Genomic DNA, 20,750 nt, shown 5'->3' on the forward strand with positions numbered 1-20,750 from the left:
TAGTTTGGGTTAAGTTTTTGACCCATTTCTGATATTTAGAACTAAATTTAACCAAGCCTAACCTAATCTAGCCTAACCTTACCTAAACTAACATAATCTAACCTAACTTTAACTTTTACCATTATATCTTGCATAAGACTGAAAAACCTGACTCGCATAGCTAATTGAATCAAAGCAGAGAAAAAGGTATTTCGGACGTTCAACGGTAAATGTCGACATTAACCAATCGGACATTCACGTTGTGTATTCCATCACTCTTTATTTCGTCTTTCTGGGATCGATGATTCACTCCACATGTATGAGCCATCGAATTCCAGTATCTCTTTTATTATTTTGCCTTTTTGATCCAACAAACAAAGTTGACTCAGAACCAGGTCGATTAATTATTAGTCAAACTTGGATATAGCTCTATATCTAAATTCAAAATAAAAAGAGCCCTACTTTTATGTATCGAATTTATTCATGCATAGGAAATGTCTTCTAAATTTGGCATTATAGGAAATGTATCCCACACATCAGTCATATTGTAATAATTAATGCAATGCCATTAATAGTATGCATACCCTCAGGAGAGGATTCACTTCGCTTAAAGAACTTCCAAAGAAAAAAACAGAGATCAAATAGTACGTGGTAACGAACTGTAGGAAGGAGCGACCCGGCTCAATAGTAACCGAAACTCTAAAAAAACGGAACTCAACGCCCCGCTCTTTACGCTAAATTTTGACTCTTTCTCTCAGCGCTACTTTTTAAAACAATAAAAAAACTTTAGCATAAAGAGTGGGGCGTTGAGGAGCGGACTGCCCCTTTCATATACGGAATATTTTCTGTTCGTTATAAGTTTTAATTTCACTTCTTACTTTCAGTAAAAAAAAAACTTGTTTATTAAATCTAATTTGTACTGTAAGATGCTTCTGTCTTAAATTACGTGTTCTGATTCTGCTGGTTTATTTTGCGACATTTTTTCTCAAGTCAATAAAACCACCTTTTTTAACTGTTTTTGCTCTGTCAAATTTCAAGCCAGTAAAAAAAGAAGATGATTTGTCTTTTTTGCATGGAAACTTTAATCTAGCTAAGAGAATAAAAAGTTTCTGAAGCTCGACATTCTTAAAAGTAAATTCTGTTTTTCTATGGTAGTCCATCATAGAAAATTTGCTTAGGCTACTGGTGATTTTTCGAAGATTTTGCTAATTTCAGAACATAATTTATCCAGCATCACTTCGTTCCTAAAAAAAGGATTTAAAAAACTTTATTTTTACTTTATCCTCATAAAAAATGACTTTCGATATTTTTACACGCTCCTTGTTTTAGTCCAGGCTTCATTGATTTTTGGCTAAATTATTTCGGATTTTCACATTTGTCGATCCGATTTTCCCACGTCAGTCACCATTTTTGAATAAACATAATCCTGATTTTTTAAAAGACAGACATATAAAAATGAATGGGATAATATAAATAAACCCATTTTAACAAACCAAATGAAGTCAAACTTCGAAGGACGTGTTTGTTTAATAATACAAAACAATAATTATGTTTTAAATAATTATTTTTAGAAATATATTAAAAGTGTATTTATCCCCTTTTTTGTCATTTATCATTTAAAAAGTCGAATTGCTTTTCCCCTCTAATATGCAATCTATGTTTCCAGTCAAGCATAGAACTAGGGTTTAAGGTACAGGCGGAGAAGATGAAATCAAATCTCTTGAACGCAATGAAGGGTTATATCACTATGGACAGATGAATTGTATTCTCGATTATGTCAAGCAACAGCATAAGATATTATCTCCATCATTTAATCTGATATGTATTATGTAGTTCTTACGGAGTTTAAGCTGGGACAGACAGGGAATAAAATATACAAGAGACATACTGCGTACTATCATAAAACCTTTTACAAGTCATAGCTCTTGAGAAGTTAAATACAGTTATAAGATGTGACCGAATTTGGATGGTTTTCGGTGAGGCAGCACCGATGAAGGAAGCACCGTCTAGATGGATGAAATAGAATCAATTGAGAAGGTAAATGAACGTTGATAGTATGGGGCCTTTAATAAATGGGAAGAAAGGGAGTTTTTTTTCTTTTTTAAGGGATACTTTTTTTTTAGATACTTGGCTTTTAGATATTTTTTTTCTTTTTTTTTAGATACTAGGTTTTTAGATAATCTTCTTTCTTTTTTTAAATACTTAATTTTTAGATATTCTTTTTTTCTTTTTTTAGATACTTGGTTTTATGCTTGAAAACGTCTTTGGAATATATGATTATAATTTATTTTCCCTGTTGAGCCCCTGAACAAAGTCTCAAACTCCGGGTCTTGTTGTCGACCTTGTTTATTAGACTGTAAAATGCAAAAGAGAGAAGAAAACCTGAAAATAAGCCTCTGCGTCAAGGACAGTAAAAGGTACAAAGATCATATTATTAAAGCTTACAAAAAAACACTCTCTTTTCAAATTATATGCTTTAGATATACTATATTTTTTAATATGCTCGAGGGGCCGTTCAACTTTCCACACGCCTGATTTGCCTCACATATAGCACATATTACGCCAAGTGTGAAGTATTTTTTCCACACATGATGTGCACCGCTAGATGCACACGCTTTTTGTAAGTGGGCAAATCAAAGAATGTAATTATAAAGCAAGTTCATAAGAAAAAACATCTAAACGGCTTATGAATGAAAAAAGAGAAGATATAAATAAAAAGCAACTTCATATATGCATTAAATTAAAAAAGAAATTTTTCTACTGAAAATAAGGAGCAACATTAAAACCTAAAACTAACAGAAATTATGACGCTTATGAGGGGGCTGTTCCCTCCTTAGTACCTCGCTCTTTACGCTGAAGTTTGATTTTTTGTTCCAATTATTCAAAAATGACTCCTGATACACAAGAACCGCTTAAAAAAAACATTTTAGCGTAAAGAGCAAAGTACTGAGGAGGGGACAGCCCTCTCATATACGCAATCGTTTGTGTTCGTTTTAAGTGTTAATGTTGCTCCTTATTTTCGGTTGAAAAAAAAACTAATTTTCAGTTGGAGAAACTTTTTAATTTTTGTTAGTTTTTTAATTAATTCTGGGACATCCAGCTCCCCTTCCCCATCGAAAATTCCCTTCCCCTACGAAAACTGCTCCAGGGAAAGATCATCCCACGTAGGCAACCCCACCAAAAAATCTCACCCCAGAAAATCTCTTTATTCTTCCCAATAGCCAATACTATATATAAGCAAAGGGGCAAAGTTCATAATTTGCAGCCCTTCACCCAAAGGCTGTGGGGGTCAAGCCATCCTCAAAAGCATATTTATTAGATCTTTTGACCATGCTGACGAAAATGAATTCTCAAAATCTTGATTGGACAATTTTGTTATTAAAGGGGTAGCTGCCCACCAATATTTTCGGTAACTTAAAAAGGGCAGTAGAACTTTGGATTTCCGATCAAATGAGCCATCTTTCGATCTTCTAGGATCATTGGTTCGATATGATCACCCCAGGAAAAGAAATAAATAAAAGAAACATGCATCCGTGATCTTGCTTCTGGTAAAAAAACTCAAAATCCCATAATTCTGTATAAAGGAGCTAGAAACCTCTATAGTAGGATTCTCCTATATTCTGAATCTCATGGTATAATTTTCATTAAGATAACTTGCTTTCTTATGTGGGGGGGGGGTTCCTCCCTTTTTTCCAAAATTAAGCAAATTTTTTCAGGCTCGTAACTTTTGATGGGTAAAATTAAAATTCATGAATTTTATATATTTTGAATAAGCATCAAAATTCGATTCTTTGATTTATCTATTATTATCAAGACTCTGTTTCTTACAGTTTTGTTTACTATTGAACCATATCCCTCCTTACTTACAGTTTGTTACCACGAACCCTTTGATTAGTAAAAGATATACCATTGTGATCTATGATTGCCAAGTTTTTCTTAGAATGAATTCTGCGGAGGAACTACAAATGTCTATTTTGAGCGATGAAATTGAAATTTTATTGAGAGTTAAAAGAAAAGCATGAAATAGGTTGCACAATCCCTTGTTTTTCACAGCTGAAAAAAGCACACCTTTAAAGGCTTGTTTCAACAACATTTCCTTAATCTACTGTTTTCTTGTTGGTCAAACAGTTCGTGCTAACGAACTGTAGTAAGGAGCGACCCGGCTCAATAGTAACCGAAACTCTAAAAAATGGAATTTTGATACCAATAGTTACATCAAAAGAATTGCATTTTAATGCTGATTTTAAATATATAAGTTTCATCAAGATCAGTCATACCCATCAAAAGTTAGGAGCCTGAGAAAATTTGCCTGGAATTTTCGCATTATTTTTTTTTTTTGCCAGAAGACAGATCACTGATGCGTGTTTATTTGTTTTTTTTTTCCCAGGGGTGATCGTATCGACTGAGAGGTCCTAGAATGTCGCAAGAGAGCAAATTCTAACGGAAATTAAAAGTTCTAGTGCCCTTTTTAAGTGATCGAAAAAAATGGAGGGCACCTAGGCCCCCTCCCACGCTCATTTTTCCCAAAAGTCACCGGATCAAAATTCTGAGATAGCCATTTTATTCACCATAGTCGAAAAACCTAATAACTATATCTATAGGGACGACTTACTCCCCCACAGTCCCCGTGGTAGGGGCTGCAAGTTAAAAACTTTGACCCGTGTTTACATATATTAATGGTTACTGGGAAGTGTAAAGGAGTTTTCAGGGTGAATTTTTGGTTTATTTTCTAGCATTATTTGAAAAAACAATGAAAAAAAAATATGAAAAGTTTTTTTCTACTGCAAGTAAGGAGCAGCATTAAAACTTAAAACGAACAAAATTATTACGCATATGAGGGGCTTACCTCCTCGTAATACCCCACTCTTTACACTAAAGTATTTTTAAGTAATTTCAACTATTTATTCAACGGACTTTGTGATTCAGAGGTCATTCTTAAGGAATTGGGAATTTTTTTTAGCTTTAGTGTAAAGAGCGAGGTATCGACGAGGGTTGAACCCCTCATATACGTAATAAAAACATACGAATATAAAAGTTAGTTACGTAAGTTAATTCGTAAATTAAACGTTCGTAAAAAATTAAAAGTTCTAACTGCCTTTTTAAGTAATCAAAAAATAGGAGGGCACTAGGCCTCCTCCCTCGCTCTTTTTTCTCAAAATCTTGTGATTAATTGCAATTAACTAATATTCAAATTTCGTTTTAATTATTTATGCTTGGAGAGCCAAGATCAAAAACATGCATTAATTCAAAAACGTCCAGAAATTAAATATAAAAAAAAACAGTTTTTTAAATGAAAGTATGAAGCAACATTAAAACTTAAAACCAACAGTAACTACTCCATATATGAATGGAGCTTTTCCTCCTCAACGCCCCGCTCTTTACGCTAATGTATCTTACTGTTTTAATAATTAGAGTTAAGAGAAAGAGTCAATTTCAAAAAGAGTAAATTTCCGTGTCTTCTTTGGTCAAATTTCACCCTCAAACTACAAATACTCTAACAGCTTTCAGAGACATCTAATCCTCAGGAAGAATTTACTCATTGATCCTTTTGTCTTTGAGAAGGTCAGCAGACGTCGAGGCTCACAAAACAATTTCAAGGTATCATATGGCCATAAAGGTTTTCTGGTGAACGAATTATCAAGTATATTTAAAATGAAACAGTGAATTTACTTAAAAACTTAAAAATTTTATTCCGTTTATACCGGGAGAGGTTAGTTAGTTTTAACCTTGGGAGAAAATATTACTATTTGGTTTTACGCGGTATATTTCAGGAAAATTTTGTCCGTTTTTTCTAAACTAGGAAAAAATTGGAATCTTGTCTAATTTATATTATATGGTAGAATACACATATATTCAGCCAGAAAAAACACTACCCTCATCAGGATCGTATCCAAAAAATTTTTCGGGGGGGAGGGGGTACAAGAGGATTTTGTCTTTGTTTTTTTTACAAAAAAAATTAAAAACACATCAAAGAATTTGTTTAAGTCTATTTTTGTTTGTTTTTTACGAGTCAGACAAACATTTCGGGGAGGGGGGTTAAACATTCAAACTCCCCTTGTATACGGCCTTGACCTTCATACTCAAAGATTTAATTGAATACAGCATATGATGAAATCCTGCAAAAGATACATACGTGTATCTTTTGCAGAAAGATACCAAGGCCAAAGACGAAAAACGGCTAGAGGAGGCCAAGAAAGACGGGCTGTGCAGAATAACGGGCTAGAGGAGGCCAAACACGGGTCCTCTGGCCCTGTTTATCACATGCGATTTTAGCCAAAATTCAAAACATATTGTTTCTAGAAAACATGTACTCTAAATCAGTGGTTCCAAAACTATGGGTCACGACCCAGCACCGAGTCATAAAAAAAGTTCTGCCGGGTCGCAAAATAAATAATAAAACACAATTTGAGTTACACAGCATTTTTTTTTCACACGATTCAGACGCTAACAATAATTGTGCAATATGTATTTGTGCTCTTTCAAATACCTTTAGAGCCCACGCGGTGTGCAGCAGAAAACGTCGCTAGGCGTTGGGTCCCGTTTGTTTACCCGCCTTCAATATTTTTGGCCCTACAAATACTGTCACCTACGTTTTAAAACTGAAAACTGTCAGATAAAATAGAACACTAAATCAATGATACAGCTCTAGAGACAGAAACATTTCAGAGTTATGTACAAGATGAGGCAGAAAGAGGGTCCTGTAGGTCATTTCTGGTTCCCAGCCTCTCAGACCTTACGTTTTGCTGGAGAAAACATATAAAATATGGATTTAGATTTTTCATAAAAAATTTCAACATCTGAGACACTAAGCCCCCCCCCCTTTAAAAAAAATGTGTCCGAGCCCTGAAAAAAAGACAACACAAATGCACATAAACACATTTTTGATACATTTTTAAAAGTTTTTTTGTAACCCCTCCGAAAAAAATCCCCCCAAACACCTGAGGAAGGGGAGTGGTCACACATTTTACCTGTTGCACCTCCTGCCTTGAAAGACAAAAAGCTAAAAAAACATACAGACAACATGCAACAAACATACATGCAGGCCTACATTGTAGGCTACTATTCGGAAAAAATATGGGACCAAAAACATGTTTCCAGTCATTCCTCCTCCCCTGACGACACCTTACTAATAAAAATATTTTTATTTTTATCTCCCTGAGAAAATATGTGTTGATGACCATGAATAATTTTGACTAATGAAAAGTAAAACTGTAATAACTCAGAAGTAACTAAGCGTCTCCGCATTTTTGTGCATACAATTTTAAGGTGTCTATGGATGAAAGTGCAGTGTCATATTATTATAGCCTTTTGTCACGTTTACTGTTATCTGCTTTTCTTCCTTTTATTGTTTGAATAAAAGAAAAGGTAGACAGATTTATTTGAAGCTGTACAAATTTAGCTACCGGTTTTGTATTTTTCTTTTTTCCTTTTTTAACTATTAATTATTATGATGACCGATTTTTGAAAGAGATTGCTGGTACATTGCTTTTAATGGAATTTTAGCTGAAAATTAAATGGAATCAACAGATCTGCACTCTCTCATCGACCAGCGAATTCAATAGTTAAAGAAACAATGTTTTACAACTAAAAGTAAAGACCTAGATCAAACATTGAAATAAATAAACTACTAACAACAAATGAAACCCCGTAAGAAAAAAAATAGAAATTATATAAAATTATACCAAAAGCTTATTTCCGAGCTTAAAATAGACAAAATGAAAAGAAACAGCTCCTCGGAATAACTTTGTAGTGGCCTCACCCTTAAACTGGCCTCACCTTTAAACACACCCTTAAAGTCTGGAATGTCAATAGAGTGTCAACATTTGCATGAATCTATATATATAAAAATAAGTTGTCTGTGTGTCCGTCGAGTGACGTCATGTTTGTCGACTGACGAAATTACAGACCGGGACATCGGGACACAAATGACGACCGGGACATAGGGAATATAAATGACGACCGGGACACTCAAAGAGAAAGCGACCGGGACACAAGGAATGTTCGATTAGCAATCACCATCAACAAAGCACCGGGACACGGGGAATATAAATGACGACCAGGACACTCAAAGAGAAATTACAGACCGGGACACCGGAACACAAATGACGACTGGAACAAAAATGACGACCGGGACACCGGGAATATAAATGACGACCGCGACACTCAAAGAGAAATTACAGACTGGGACACCGGGACACAAATGACGACCGGGACACAGGGAAACAACAACAACGGGGACGCCGGGGGGCACAGGGGGATATATAAATGACGACGGGGACACAGGGAATGTTCGATTAGCAATCACCATCAACAAAGCTCAAGGACAATCATTAGAATAATGAGGTATAGATCTGAATACAGATTGTTTTTCCCATGGACAATTATATGTTGCATGTTCAAGAGTCGGTAAACCTGACAATCTATTTATGTGGGACACAAGGACACAACTACAATGGCGCGTAACTAATATGGCGCGTAACGACTTACGCGCGCGGGGGGGGGGGCTTGGGGGGGGGCGCGAAGCGCCACCCCAACAGCTAGTTTAGAATGGAGATAAAATACACTCCCAAACACTGGTGCGATCTTGATGAAAATTATGATATCGGAATTCGACACATTTGAGAGCACTCAAACATTCAGAGGTAGTCCAATCGAACCGGTGAGCTTACAAGACTAGGAGAGGCATCTTCCAGACGAAGATGCTCGGGGCTGAAGCTTCTTAAAAAGAACATAAGATATCAAACCATAGTAAGGAGCCTTTTTGATCATTTTATGCCGCAAAAAGACAAATATTGGCTCTATAAATGAATAAGATTCCATAAAAAAAATTCTAAGACAGCCAATCAGTTTAGAATTAAGTATATATATATATATATATATATATATATATATATATATATATATATATATATATATATATATATATATATATATATATATATATATATATATATATATATATATATATATATATATATATATATATATATATATATATATATATATATATAATGAATAAAACCTTCCTGTTTCTGAAGAAATGCGCCGAAGTGGTGCAAAGGTATGTACTTCGTGCGTAAATAGCACTAAAAGATAAGGGGAATCCGGTCTGGTCTGACGAAAGCAAGTGTATATGCAACAAGCTACATAATTTATTTTCTTGAAGTCATGCTTCGTTTTGATCAGATATAGAAATTAAAATTTGTGACATTAGCAGAACACTGTAAATGAAGCCCGAAATGTTTTTCCGAGTCGTAAAACACGTAAAAAATTAATACAAATGTTTATTGATGCCTTATTTAAATCTATTTCACTCCCCCCCTACAATAAATATTCTTTGTAACCCCTCTCCGCCCCAAAAAAAAACAGGAAATCCAGGATACGACCCTGATTTAAATATAATCAAAAATACAGATATTTTGGTTCTTCACATCCTACTTCATGGACCCTCATACGTTGGTTTGTGACTGAAAAGTATTTCATGAGAAGGGCTGCACAAACAGACAAATTTTCTAATTGATAAACTTAGAGATCCTAAGTTCTCGGTCAGTGTCTTTTAACGGTGATGCAATTATTTTCACTTGATTAAGAATCCTGCAATATAACCTATGCATTGTTAAGATATACAGAAAATGGTATTAGCCTACATTTCGGGTTTTTGAATAAAGAAAGATCTAAAGGAATGCCTCCAGTAGTTTCTTATAGAACCATATCAATAATACAGGTTGTGAAGTCCTATTGAAATATGTAATTTGTCTTCTGCGGTGGAATGAGGATCGTTACATTTATATTAAAGAATACCCAAATGCCGTTTAAGTCTTTTTTTAAAGTTGGGTCGTTAATCTTTTGAATTTACGCTTGACAATAAAAAAAAAAGATACAATCGTCCTGGTATTCCAGACAATATACCCAGTAGGCTAATCCGCAAAAATAAAGGATCTTGCGACTTTATTTTTCTTTTCTGAAAGAGTTGCTAAACATTGGAGTGGTGGGACAAAGAAAGCTTTTCTGTTTCTATTCTTCACAACCAAGCTAAGTAGAGGTACGGTTGCAGCAACCATGGATTATGCCATGTTTTTGTAGATTTTGCACATGCAATGGGTTTCCATTCGCTTACACGGATTTTCTATGTCAATCATAGGCAGCGCAATAGCGCTGCCTAAGTAAAGAGCGATATGGGCACAATGTATTATTTTTTTTTTTTTAGACCAGGACACTTCGTATCGAAGGAGTTGTCGTAGAAACTTCAAAAAGAACTCATTTGATTGGAAGGGCTTGTGCCCTTTTTAATAGTCAAAAGTGACTGGAGGGCAACTAACACCCCTTCCACGTCCACCATTTCCCCAAATACACGCAATCAAAATTTCAAGATAGCCATTTTGTTCAGCGTAGTTGAAAGGCCCAAAAATTATGTTTTTTGAGGATGACAACCCCCCCTCCGGAGCCCTCGGGGCAAGGGTTGTAAGTTATACCCTGGGGGTATGTAAGGTTTATATAGAAAGGGTGTTAGTATAGACTTCGGAAGGGCCTCATTGGATTGCTAATCAGAAGTTTCAGTGCGCTTTCTGAGATACAGAGTGATGGGAAGGTGGATACCCCCCCTCAGCAGCTCGTATTTTCCCAAAATACATCGAGTAGAAATTTTAGATGACTATTTGTTGTCGTAGAAACTTCAAAAAAGGCTTATTCGATTGGAAATTGAAAATACTAGTGCCCTTTTTATAGTTGAAAGTGATCGGAGGGCAACTCCAATCGATTTCCACGATTTCCCAAAACCCATCCAATCAAAATTTAGAGATAGCAATTTTGTTAAAAGTAGTTGAATGGCCTGGAAATTATGTCTATGAGGATAACCCCCCCCCCCCAGAACCCTCAGGGCAAGGGTTTTAAATTTTGCCCTGGGGGCATATATATATATATATATATATATATATATATATATATATATATATATATATATATATATATATATATATATATATATATATATATATATATATATAAAGGGTAGTCGTATAGAATTCAGAGAAGGCTCATTGGATTGATAATCGGAAGTCCTAGTGCCCTTTTTTAAAATTCAGAGTAATCAGAAGGTGGACACCCTCCCACCCCCAACACCATGTATTTTCCTGAAATGTATCTGATACAAATTTTGAGATGGATATTCGTTGCTGTAGAAACTTCGAAGAAGCTCGTTCGATTGGAAATTGAAAGGACTATGTTTAATAGTCGGAAGTGATAGGAGGGCATCAAAACCCCCTCCCACGCCCACCATTTTCCATAAAACATCCAATCAAAATTTTGAGATAGTCATTTTGTTTAAAGTAAATGAAAGATCCAAAAATTACGTCTTTGAGGATGACAACCCCCCCAGACCCTTCAGGGCAAGGGTTGTAAGTTATGACCTGAGGGCATATCAGGTATATATATATATATATATATATATATATATATATATATATATATATATATATATATATATATATATATATATATATATATATATATATATATATATATATATATATATATATATATAAAGATTTTCTGGACACAAGACAACAGTTAATAATGGAAAAACTAATAACTATCTAGTTCAACATTGTAGTAATGGTAAATGTTCCATATCAGATATAACTGTCACAATTTTAGAAAATTTAGAATTAGAAAATTTAAATAAAGAAGAGAAGAATAATAGACTACGTAAACAGGAGGATTTCTGGATCCATACTCTTGGTACAGCTTATCCTTTTGGGCTAAATGATCGTGTAGCAAAATATGGTGACATGTCTCATGTTGTTGTTAAATGTATTGATGGTTTTATGGACCATCCTTCTTTTACTTGTCCTACTAAACGTAAAAAACGATCGAGAGGACATAGGAAAAATAATAGAAAAAATGAATTAGATGTACATATGCTTTCTATAGATCTATGCCAGCTACTTGAATCTAGGGGTATGATTTCTGTAATAAAGTGTCTAAATAATTTATCCAAGAGGAATTTAATCAAACTTTTCTGGATTGTTAAGAATAATACAGCTCTTGACTATAATTTTAAAGTAATATGTGATACAATTTGCATTATAACTAAAACGAAATTTATTTCAAAAAAGAAAAAGTTCGATAAGATTAGTAATAAGGATAACAGATTATATTTACCTATTAATTTTACTTGTAAGCAGATTGAAGATATTAATTTACCAGAAATTTTAAATCAGAGGCATGTGAAACAGGCCCTTCCTAGTAATTTAAATTATAATGATAGTCCAGTTTTAACTTATAAATTTTCAAAAACTATTGGGCAAATTATTTTTAATTATAATTTAATACTAAAAAAACTAGATAGCGATATAAATTGGGAACCGGTTTGTAATTGTAAGCAACTTGGCCCATTTGTAAATCCTACTTACAAACATGTTATAACAGGGGACTTGTCAATAATAAAGCAAGATGATCTTCAAATTATAATGAATAAAGGGGCTAATTTCCGTCTTTCTCATCATCTGAAACCATCGAGTGTTCTTGATGGCTTGGAAAATGATTTTGATTTATTTATTGATAAGTGGTGTAAGAAAGAGAATAAAAATAAAGAGAGTTTTCAAAGTTGGAAGAATTTAATTATTAGTAGAATAAGAAATAAAATATATTCTAACTTAAAAAATAGTAACACTAAATCATTATTTTATAATACGAAGATTAAACAAGCAATTGCTAATCTATAGGATGAATTTGTAATTGTGCCAGTGGATAAAGCTAATAATAATTTTGCCATAATTTGTCAGAAGCTGTATTGTGATATTTTAAAAAGGGAGTTATGCACAACTAATGTTTATGAAAAGGTAAATATAGAGGATGAGAATTTAATTGAAAAGACTGAAGAAATACTTTTTAAAAATTTTAATATTAAAATAAATGACAATGATAAAAAGCTCCCTTTCCTCTATTGGACTGTAAAATTTCATAAGAATCCCCCTAAACCACGGTTTATTGCTGGAGCAGCTAAATGTCCAACCCGCATTGCTGCTACTGACCTCTCTTTAATTTTAAAGGAAATTGTAAATAAACTTAAAACCTATTGTTCTGGTATTAGAAAATTTTCGAATTTTAATCCATATTGGAGTGTTAATAATTCACTGCAGGTGATAGATTCTTTAACAATGGTTTCAGCTAAAAGAATTGAGTCTTTCGATTTTGCGACAATGTATACTAATTTATCACTTAATTTAGTGTTAGATAATTTAAAAACTGTTATAAAGAAATCTTGCCTCTTATCTAGTAAAAGGTTCTTAAAAATAGACAGTTATAATAAAAAAGCCATATGGACAAACTGCTTTAATACTACAGTTAACTTGAGATGTTACAGCTTGGATATGATTTTTGAGTTATTGGAATTTGTTTTATACAATACTTATATAAGATTTGGGGGTGATTTGTACAAGCAAATTATGGGAATTCCCATGGGGGGGAATGCCAGCCCATTTATAGCTGACTTGTTTTTAAGTCAACTAGAATATAAATATATGATGGATAAGAATAATCCAATTAATTTAAAACATGCTTTGTCAAATAATAAAAGATATTTAGATGATATTTTGGTCTTAAATTGTAAAGATTTCATTGATATTTCTAAAAATATATATCCATCAGAGCTTATTCTTGAGCCTAGTCATGGCGCTGGTCATGAAGATCATTTCTTAGATTTAAATATTAATATTTGTGATAATAATAAATTAAGTTTTAAAATGTATAATAAAACGGATGATTTTGATTTTGAAGTGATTAGTTTCCCATTCCCTGAAAGTAATATACACTCAAATATCACGTATTCAGCGTTTTTCTCACAGTTACTTCGTTATGCAAGGATTTGTAGTAATTATATTGATTTTAAAAATAGATGTAAAATCTTAAGCCAAAAATTGATATCAAGAGGTTTTTCTGCAAATAAATTAACTTGGCAATTTAAAAAATTTAGTTTTCATTATAACGAACTTTTAAATAAATATCAAAAGAATTATCTAGAAATACTTAAAGAAATTTTTAACTAATTTCGGAGGTTCGAGAAATGTTGTCACAGCGCCATTTATTTTGAATTGTGTTTCTAATTGAGCGGATTTTTTTTAAAAATTAGCCACATGGTAAAGATGAATTCTATAATTGTTTAGTTCATTCAGGTTTTTTGCAATGTGTTAATATTTGTGATTTGGTAAAATTTATAATATTTAGTTTACCTATTGTTGCTAAAGGGAGGGATATATTAACAGGATAAGCTTGTTTTGGTTTTACTTGGTTGTTTTACATTTGCTGTTTTTTTTCATAGGCATGTATTTTGGGGGCGATACCTGACGCGGGGATGCCATGGATATTCTGTGGTAGCCACAACACTGTGCTGGGTAGAGAATTTAGAGTGGCGAAACCCTATATAGGCCAGTGTATTCTCCTGATGAGCCCTTATGTTGGGTGTTGCTTCTGAATTATTTGTCTATACTATTTTTTCTATTGTTCGGTAAATGACGACTTATACTTATTGACGACATGACTGCCTGTCCATGGATTATTCTTTATGGTTGATTGTGTGTGGCTATGCTGTTTGACCTATGTGATTGTATGGATGAGTAGGGTTAAGGCCTCATTCAAGTGCTGGTCTATATTAATCACTAATTTAGGAAAACAGTCTTCCTTTTCTCCTTCTGTCTTTTTTTTTTTTTTTTTTTTTTTTTTTTTTTTTTTTTTTTTGTGTTTGTGCTGTAGCATTGGTGATTTCTCTTTTCATGATATATATATATATATATATATATATATATATATATATATATATATATATATAGAAAGGGTGATCTTATAAGCTTCGGAGGGGGCTCATTGGATTGGTAATCAGATTTACTAGTGCCCTGTTTGAGGTTCGGAGTGATCGAAGAGTGGATTCCCCCCCCCCTCTCCCAAACACCTCGTATTTTCCCGAAATGTATCTGATAGAAATTTTGAGATGGCCATTTGTTGTCGTAGAACTTCGAAAAGAGCTCATTCGATTAGAAACTGAAAGTTCTTTCAGGATGACACCCCCCCCCAAAAAAAAAAAGCATGAACTGAAAAAAAATATGTTTGAAATATTTTCACTCTTCTTACTTTCATAAATAAAAAAAAAACTATTAAAACCTTAAGGAACAATTAGGAATCATTTCCAGGAACATCCTTAAGGAATCATTTGTTTGTTTTTTTGTTGTTTTTTTTTTCAGTAAGTTTTCAGTTCAGTTTTTTTCTCGTCTTGAGAAGGCATGGGGGTTATCAGCCCTACTCATGCTAATTTTTGCTGATTTGGGTTTGACTCGACTATTTAATGTAATTTTTGTTCGTTTTGAGTTTCATTTATTTATTGATACTGATACGCTTTGAAGATTATTTGATTTAATTTTTGCTCATTCTTGGCTTATTGGAACTCTTTAGTTTTCTTTGAAAAACTTGTCTTATGGAAAAAGTTTTTTTTTTTCAAATTAATCCTACAATGAACGTCGGTGATAGCTTAGTCGACAACCCTGGACAAAGAATGTGCCTAGAGCCCCCCTGTAGTCCCAGTTGAATGACAAACCTGAGCAGAATTAATGAAACAGGGGGAAGTGCACGAAAAAAACCCAGTTTCATTTGTCGAATTTTGCCTATGCATACGTATTTTTAGACTATTAAAGAAAACATCAAAAGAAAAAAGAAAATCAAACTGAAAAAAAAAGAAACTTTAACAGTCCTCTTTGAACAATAAACTACAGTAAAAAAGGGGAAAGAAGACATAAAGAGCTCACCTTAGGATAGGAGTGTAAATCATCCGTATACCAGTGCCGTCTAATGAATATCTGTTGGTGCTGGGTTTATCAAAGTGTGTCTCAAGCATGAAGTGGAGAGGTCCATTGACAGGGTCTAACGGATAGCCAGCTTCTAAAGGAAAGTAAAACCCCTAGAAAACAAAACATTGAATGGATATTAAAAATAAACTCCTAGAAAAAATTACACATTTTTATTTATTGAGCTTGCTGCAATTCAGTAATGCCGTGCGCATATATGCCCATTTGTCCCTCCTTCACCTCCATTATCAATAGTAGCTTGACTGTCATAATCAAATTTTGAACTCTAGGGCCAAAATCTAATTTTATTAAAAGAGGTCGCATTTTCAAGTTTATTGGATTTTTGGTTACATGAGTTTTCTAACCGAGCTAGCTTGAACAATCCGACAACTGGTATAAAAAAGAAAAGAACGTACCGTAGCGTACACTCGAAAAAGTGTCCATCTCCTTCTCCTAAACACAAATTTCAGCCCCTCCCCCCCCAAAAAAAAAATCTGGAGTTTCAATGGATAATTCCAGCAGTGAGACAAAAAGGTAATATTACCAAACAACGTTTACAATTCATCATCTTTTAATAAAACTTAAAATGAGAAATACTCGATTGCCTTAAGGCATAGAACAAAAAAGAGAATATACATATTCTTGTGATTATCCGAAACATATTAAGGCTCCAAGTTAGGTTGTTGTCTATTCGGACACACTTCAGCTATCCGTCGTCATGCATTACGTTACTGTTTTCAGGTTATATTTTGGCTGGAAGTTATTGACATTGACAATTATATTAAGTAAGACAACAACTGTATTGATTGCTTGTTCTTTGAAGATACTGCTAGTGACAACTTTTTATAAATTAATTATAACAATTTGTTATTGTTAGTTACATTTGGCATCAACGTATTACCTAATGAAGATCGTTCTGGTTGATTTCTTCCTTATCATTTCCATTCGTCGAAATAAATACATTGCTTTTGACAAACTCGTAGTCGCCCATGCCGACGAATTCTCCTTTTTGCTACATTAATCAACATAAATCCTCTTGACAGCTTGAAGAATGTATCAATAAAATTTCATATTGTGACACTAGCTTTTTTCAATTTATATAAGAGACGAGCTTTCGTTGACAGAGATTATGATTTATAGTTCAAACCAAATAATGTCACATATCAGCAGCTGGTCCGATGTCACTGCGATATCACATAACTGACTGATGGGTGTCGGCAGAGCTGGAACTATTTTCCTCCACCAGATAACCCCTATGGAATTTAACTCACAGTAGATTATCATCTCTGATTGTTATGTGATTACCATATTGACATTTGTAGAATTGTCACGCTGTTAGGGGTTTGACGGATAGGGATAGGCTTTTGTTTGCCCATACGATAAAAGGAATTATCTCCCGATTGTCGTGAACCTAGTCCGGATATCGATAATCCGGAACTGTATTTTTCAAATCAGTCAGTCTGTTCCATGATCAGTTAGTTTTATTAACAAGTATCTTTCAGCGGTACTAATTCAGGGACAAAAGGCATTTACCCCTAGGGTTTGAAAAATTCCATTTTAGGAGATATTTTCCCGTAAAAATTCAATTTTTTGGAATAAACAACAAATTTGCATCCCCTCAAATCTTGGCAAACGCGAATTGCCCCCCCCCCAGCACTTTGTGAATTTACACCACTGGTATCTTTACGTTCAAACACGGGATCAGCTTAAAACTTATTGACACATCAAAATCGCATGTTCATTTGGATATTTTTTAATGTTGGTTTGGTATATAAGCCTACAATATTTTTTTAATCTAGATTTATTATCTGAATAGACACCAGATAATACGGAAAAAAAATTACAAAATGTAAGCTTGTAAACAACGACAAGGCAATTTAACAAGGATGTTGGTGCTCATCCAGAGGCATAGCAAGGGTTTTAAACACCCAGGAACAATGTCGGTTTCTCTCCATCCAGCATGAAATAAAACCTCAGTTTCATACCCCCCCCCCTCAATAGCCGCACTAAGGGACAACTGGCCCCCTAGCTACGTCACTGCAATCAACCAGGTAGTAGATAAGCATATCTAAATACTGCCAAACCTTTACTGGTGGCATGAAAGAAAAAAGCACAGGGGACTCGCCATAATTAGCGCTTTCTGTACTACAGTCTATTATAATTAATACCTGTATGGTCTACTATGAAAAACGCGGAGCATTATTCTTAAAAAAAAAAAAAAGACTTTGTGAGCTTAATAACCAAGTCGAACTCTTCACATGTAAATAGAAAAGTGTCTTTATAATTATTGCATTAAATGAGAAATCTTGTCGTTCCGTATTTAAAATGGCGTTACGTTGTGGCTTGGACAAAAAGAAGTAACACTGAATTACCAAAAACTATAAAGGCGGAAGCATTATAAGCAGAATTAATGAACCAAGATGCAGAAATGAGTGAAAAACATAAACTAATTAGCTATCTTTTTTAATATGAACAGAGTGAATAACCACTGACAATCCATTTTTTATGTATATTTCTGTAATCAACTTCAAATAGAAGCCCAAAGAGAACGAAAATAGAAATATAAAAATACCGCTCAGCACGCAGATACACAGCAACAATTTTTCGGGAAAGGACCAATAATAAAAATGAACTAATTATTTGACAATCTTAATACTAAAATTTTGGGTACTTCCGGTTCTAATTATAATTTAAAAAAGAAGGGCCAAGAAATTCAAAATAATACAGACGATGGGAGGTTTTTCCTTACGTTTGTCCCTGTGACCATTGCCTTCAATCACAGCCATACCAGGATTTTTCTTCGTGGGGAGGGGTTGTTTCGGGGGGAGGGGACAAAAAACTTACAAAACACATCAAAATCACTTTTATGCATGTTTATTAAATTTTCAAGCAAGACAAACATTTCAAGGGGGTGGGTAAAACCCCTAGCCCCTCTTCTAAACCTGGCCTTGCCTCCAATTTAAGCAAAAATGACACAATTTTACACTTTTACAAACTATAACCACTGTTTATTTGACAAAACTTAACAAATAATGAAGAAGGTAGTTCCTAATTTGACTATAAAATGTTCCAAAAGCACTGACATTCACATTTATACAAGCATATGAATCCTGGCCAGCCTTTATTGGAAAAATAGTACTTCTAGATGCAATTTATCTGTCAAATAGACAGAATAGACGTAGATTACACAGAATAATCCATTGAAATTCGCGCCAGAGAAAAGGCGCTATATTTCTCTCCTTATTTTACCTAACTGCTAAGAGAGAATGCTACATAAACTCAAATTTGATATATAGAAAATTGCAAAAGAATTAGCTTAGACTTTCATACCAAGCTTCATTACAGACGCAATTTTTTCGTATTACAAACTAAATACACTATTCCTAAGCTTTCGCAGCTCAAGGGTTTAATACTGATTTCCGTTCTGTTTTACGAGCAATGTATGTATGAAGATGTTAAATAAGAGATGAAAGATAAAATACAGTTTCATTTAAATAGCGTGAGATCCTTGCTGAATCAAAAAAGAAAAAAAAAACAAAAGGACATGCGATCCGAATTGGAAACAACATACCAACTAAATGTTTACACTTAAAATAAAAAAAAAATCAATCTATCTATCTTGTTGAAATAAAATTTTTACTGTTGAAAAAATTGTTTCTGTCCAGGATCGTATCCATGGGGGTTGAAGGCAAATCAAACTTCAAAAATGCAATTTATTTGACGGATAAAGATTATTCTCACCAATCGAATGATAGCAAACTATCCTATTGCCTTCTCAACCCATTGAACCCATAGGACTGCAAACAGTAGCGTTTTTTTAATCATAATCTGGAAAGGGCGAGGAACCTTAACCGGAGTGTAAAAATATAAAAAAAAAGAATTTAAAGTCAAATGTAATGAACACCAAGAGGGTAGCTAGCCCCCCTTCCCCCCTGACCAGGCCTAGAACATCACTGACTACACAAAATAAAATATTAAAACTTGCATGGGGACATAAACCTTGATAATAACCATGAATGGTTGTTATCCCACAGTATGAATAGAAACTGGTCAAAATTATGACCAGTTTTGGTCATATTATGGACAAATATGGACATAAATATTATGGACCATATTTGGTCAAAATTATGAACATATTTGTTCAGCTTTACGATGTTTCTCAAATCGGGCTGGCCATATTCCGATGGGAATAAGAAAAATGGCACATTTTGGACAAAAACCTAATTTGACTATTTATAAAGCACGTCCTTCCTGGAAAAATCAAATAAATTCCTTGTGGTCACTTAATTAAAATCAAAAGTAGCAGAAGTATAGAGGATAGACGCCCTATTCGCCATCTTTGTATACTTACCTTACCTTACTCTCCTTAATCAAATTCTTTTTTTCTTTTTTTGGGTGCAATTTAAGTCAACCTTGGAGATCTATGTTGTTTTTTTTTTATCTCAGAAGCATGCTCCAACACACCCACTGGTTCAATATTTCATTCTCGACATAATTTTAGCACAGGGTAATCAGCCACACCCTATTTAAGTAGCAACTATACTTTGCTATGTACGTCGTAAAACTTTTTGGTAATCGAAATTCACGGTAATATGAATTCCGAGTGAATAAATTTCAAGTTTGAAAAAAATACATAGCGCTCCTCACGACAAGTGAGGAATGTCTTGAATATCTAGCACCGGGATTCCCAACGTGGGGTACACGCCCCACCGGAGGGACATGGGAATATTTTGGTGGGTCACTGAAATAAGATTCACAAGTTAATAGCTTTTTAAACTTTCTTCAGGCGAATACGCGTAAAATTTTGGGTAGTTTTTTTTTTAATATCACGATTAGGCATCAGGATTTTAGAAATGCATGGCCCAAATCGGTTGGGAACAACAGGTCTAGCTTTTTTCCCTTTTTTTATTTTCCACCAACATCACTTTTTTTTTGTATCTG

The 20,750-nt window shown here is 33.9% G+C and overlaps 1 protein-coding gene across 4 annotated transcripts in view; it reads right to left on the minus strand.

Annotated features, from left to right (window-relative positions):
* The window catches only part of LOC136026676 (MOXD1 homolog 2-like), a 175,198-nt gene that overhangs the window by 43,745 nt on the left and 110,703 nt on the right, over positions 1-20,750 (minus strand). For all 4 annotated transcript variants that reach the window (XM_065703418.1, XM_065703416.1, XM_065703417.1 and 1 more), the window contains one exon: positions 15,771-15,922. In XM_065703418.1, the coding sequence (XP_065559490.1) occupies positions 15,771-15,922 (152 nt within the window). The remainder of the gene's footprint in view (positions 1-15,770; positions 15,923-20,750) is intronic.

This window comes from Artemia franciscana, chromosome 4 (genome assembly GCF_032884065.1).
Source record: "Artemia franciscana chromosome 4, ASM3288406v1, whole genome shotgun sequence".
Taxonomy (NCBI): domain Eukaryota; kingdom Metazoa; phylum Arthropoda; class Branchiopoda; order Anostraca; family Artemiidae; genus Artemia; species Artemia franciscana.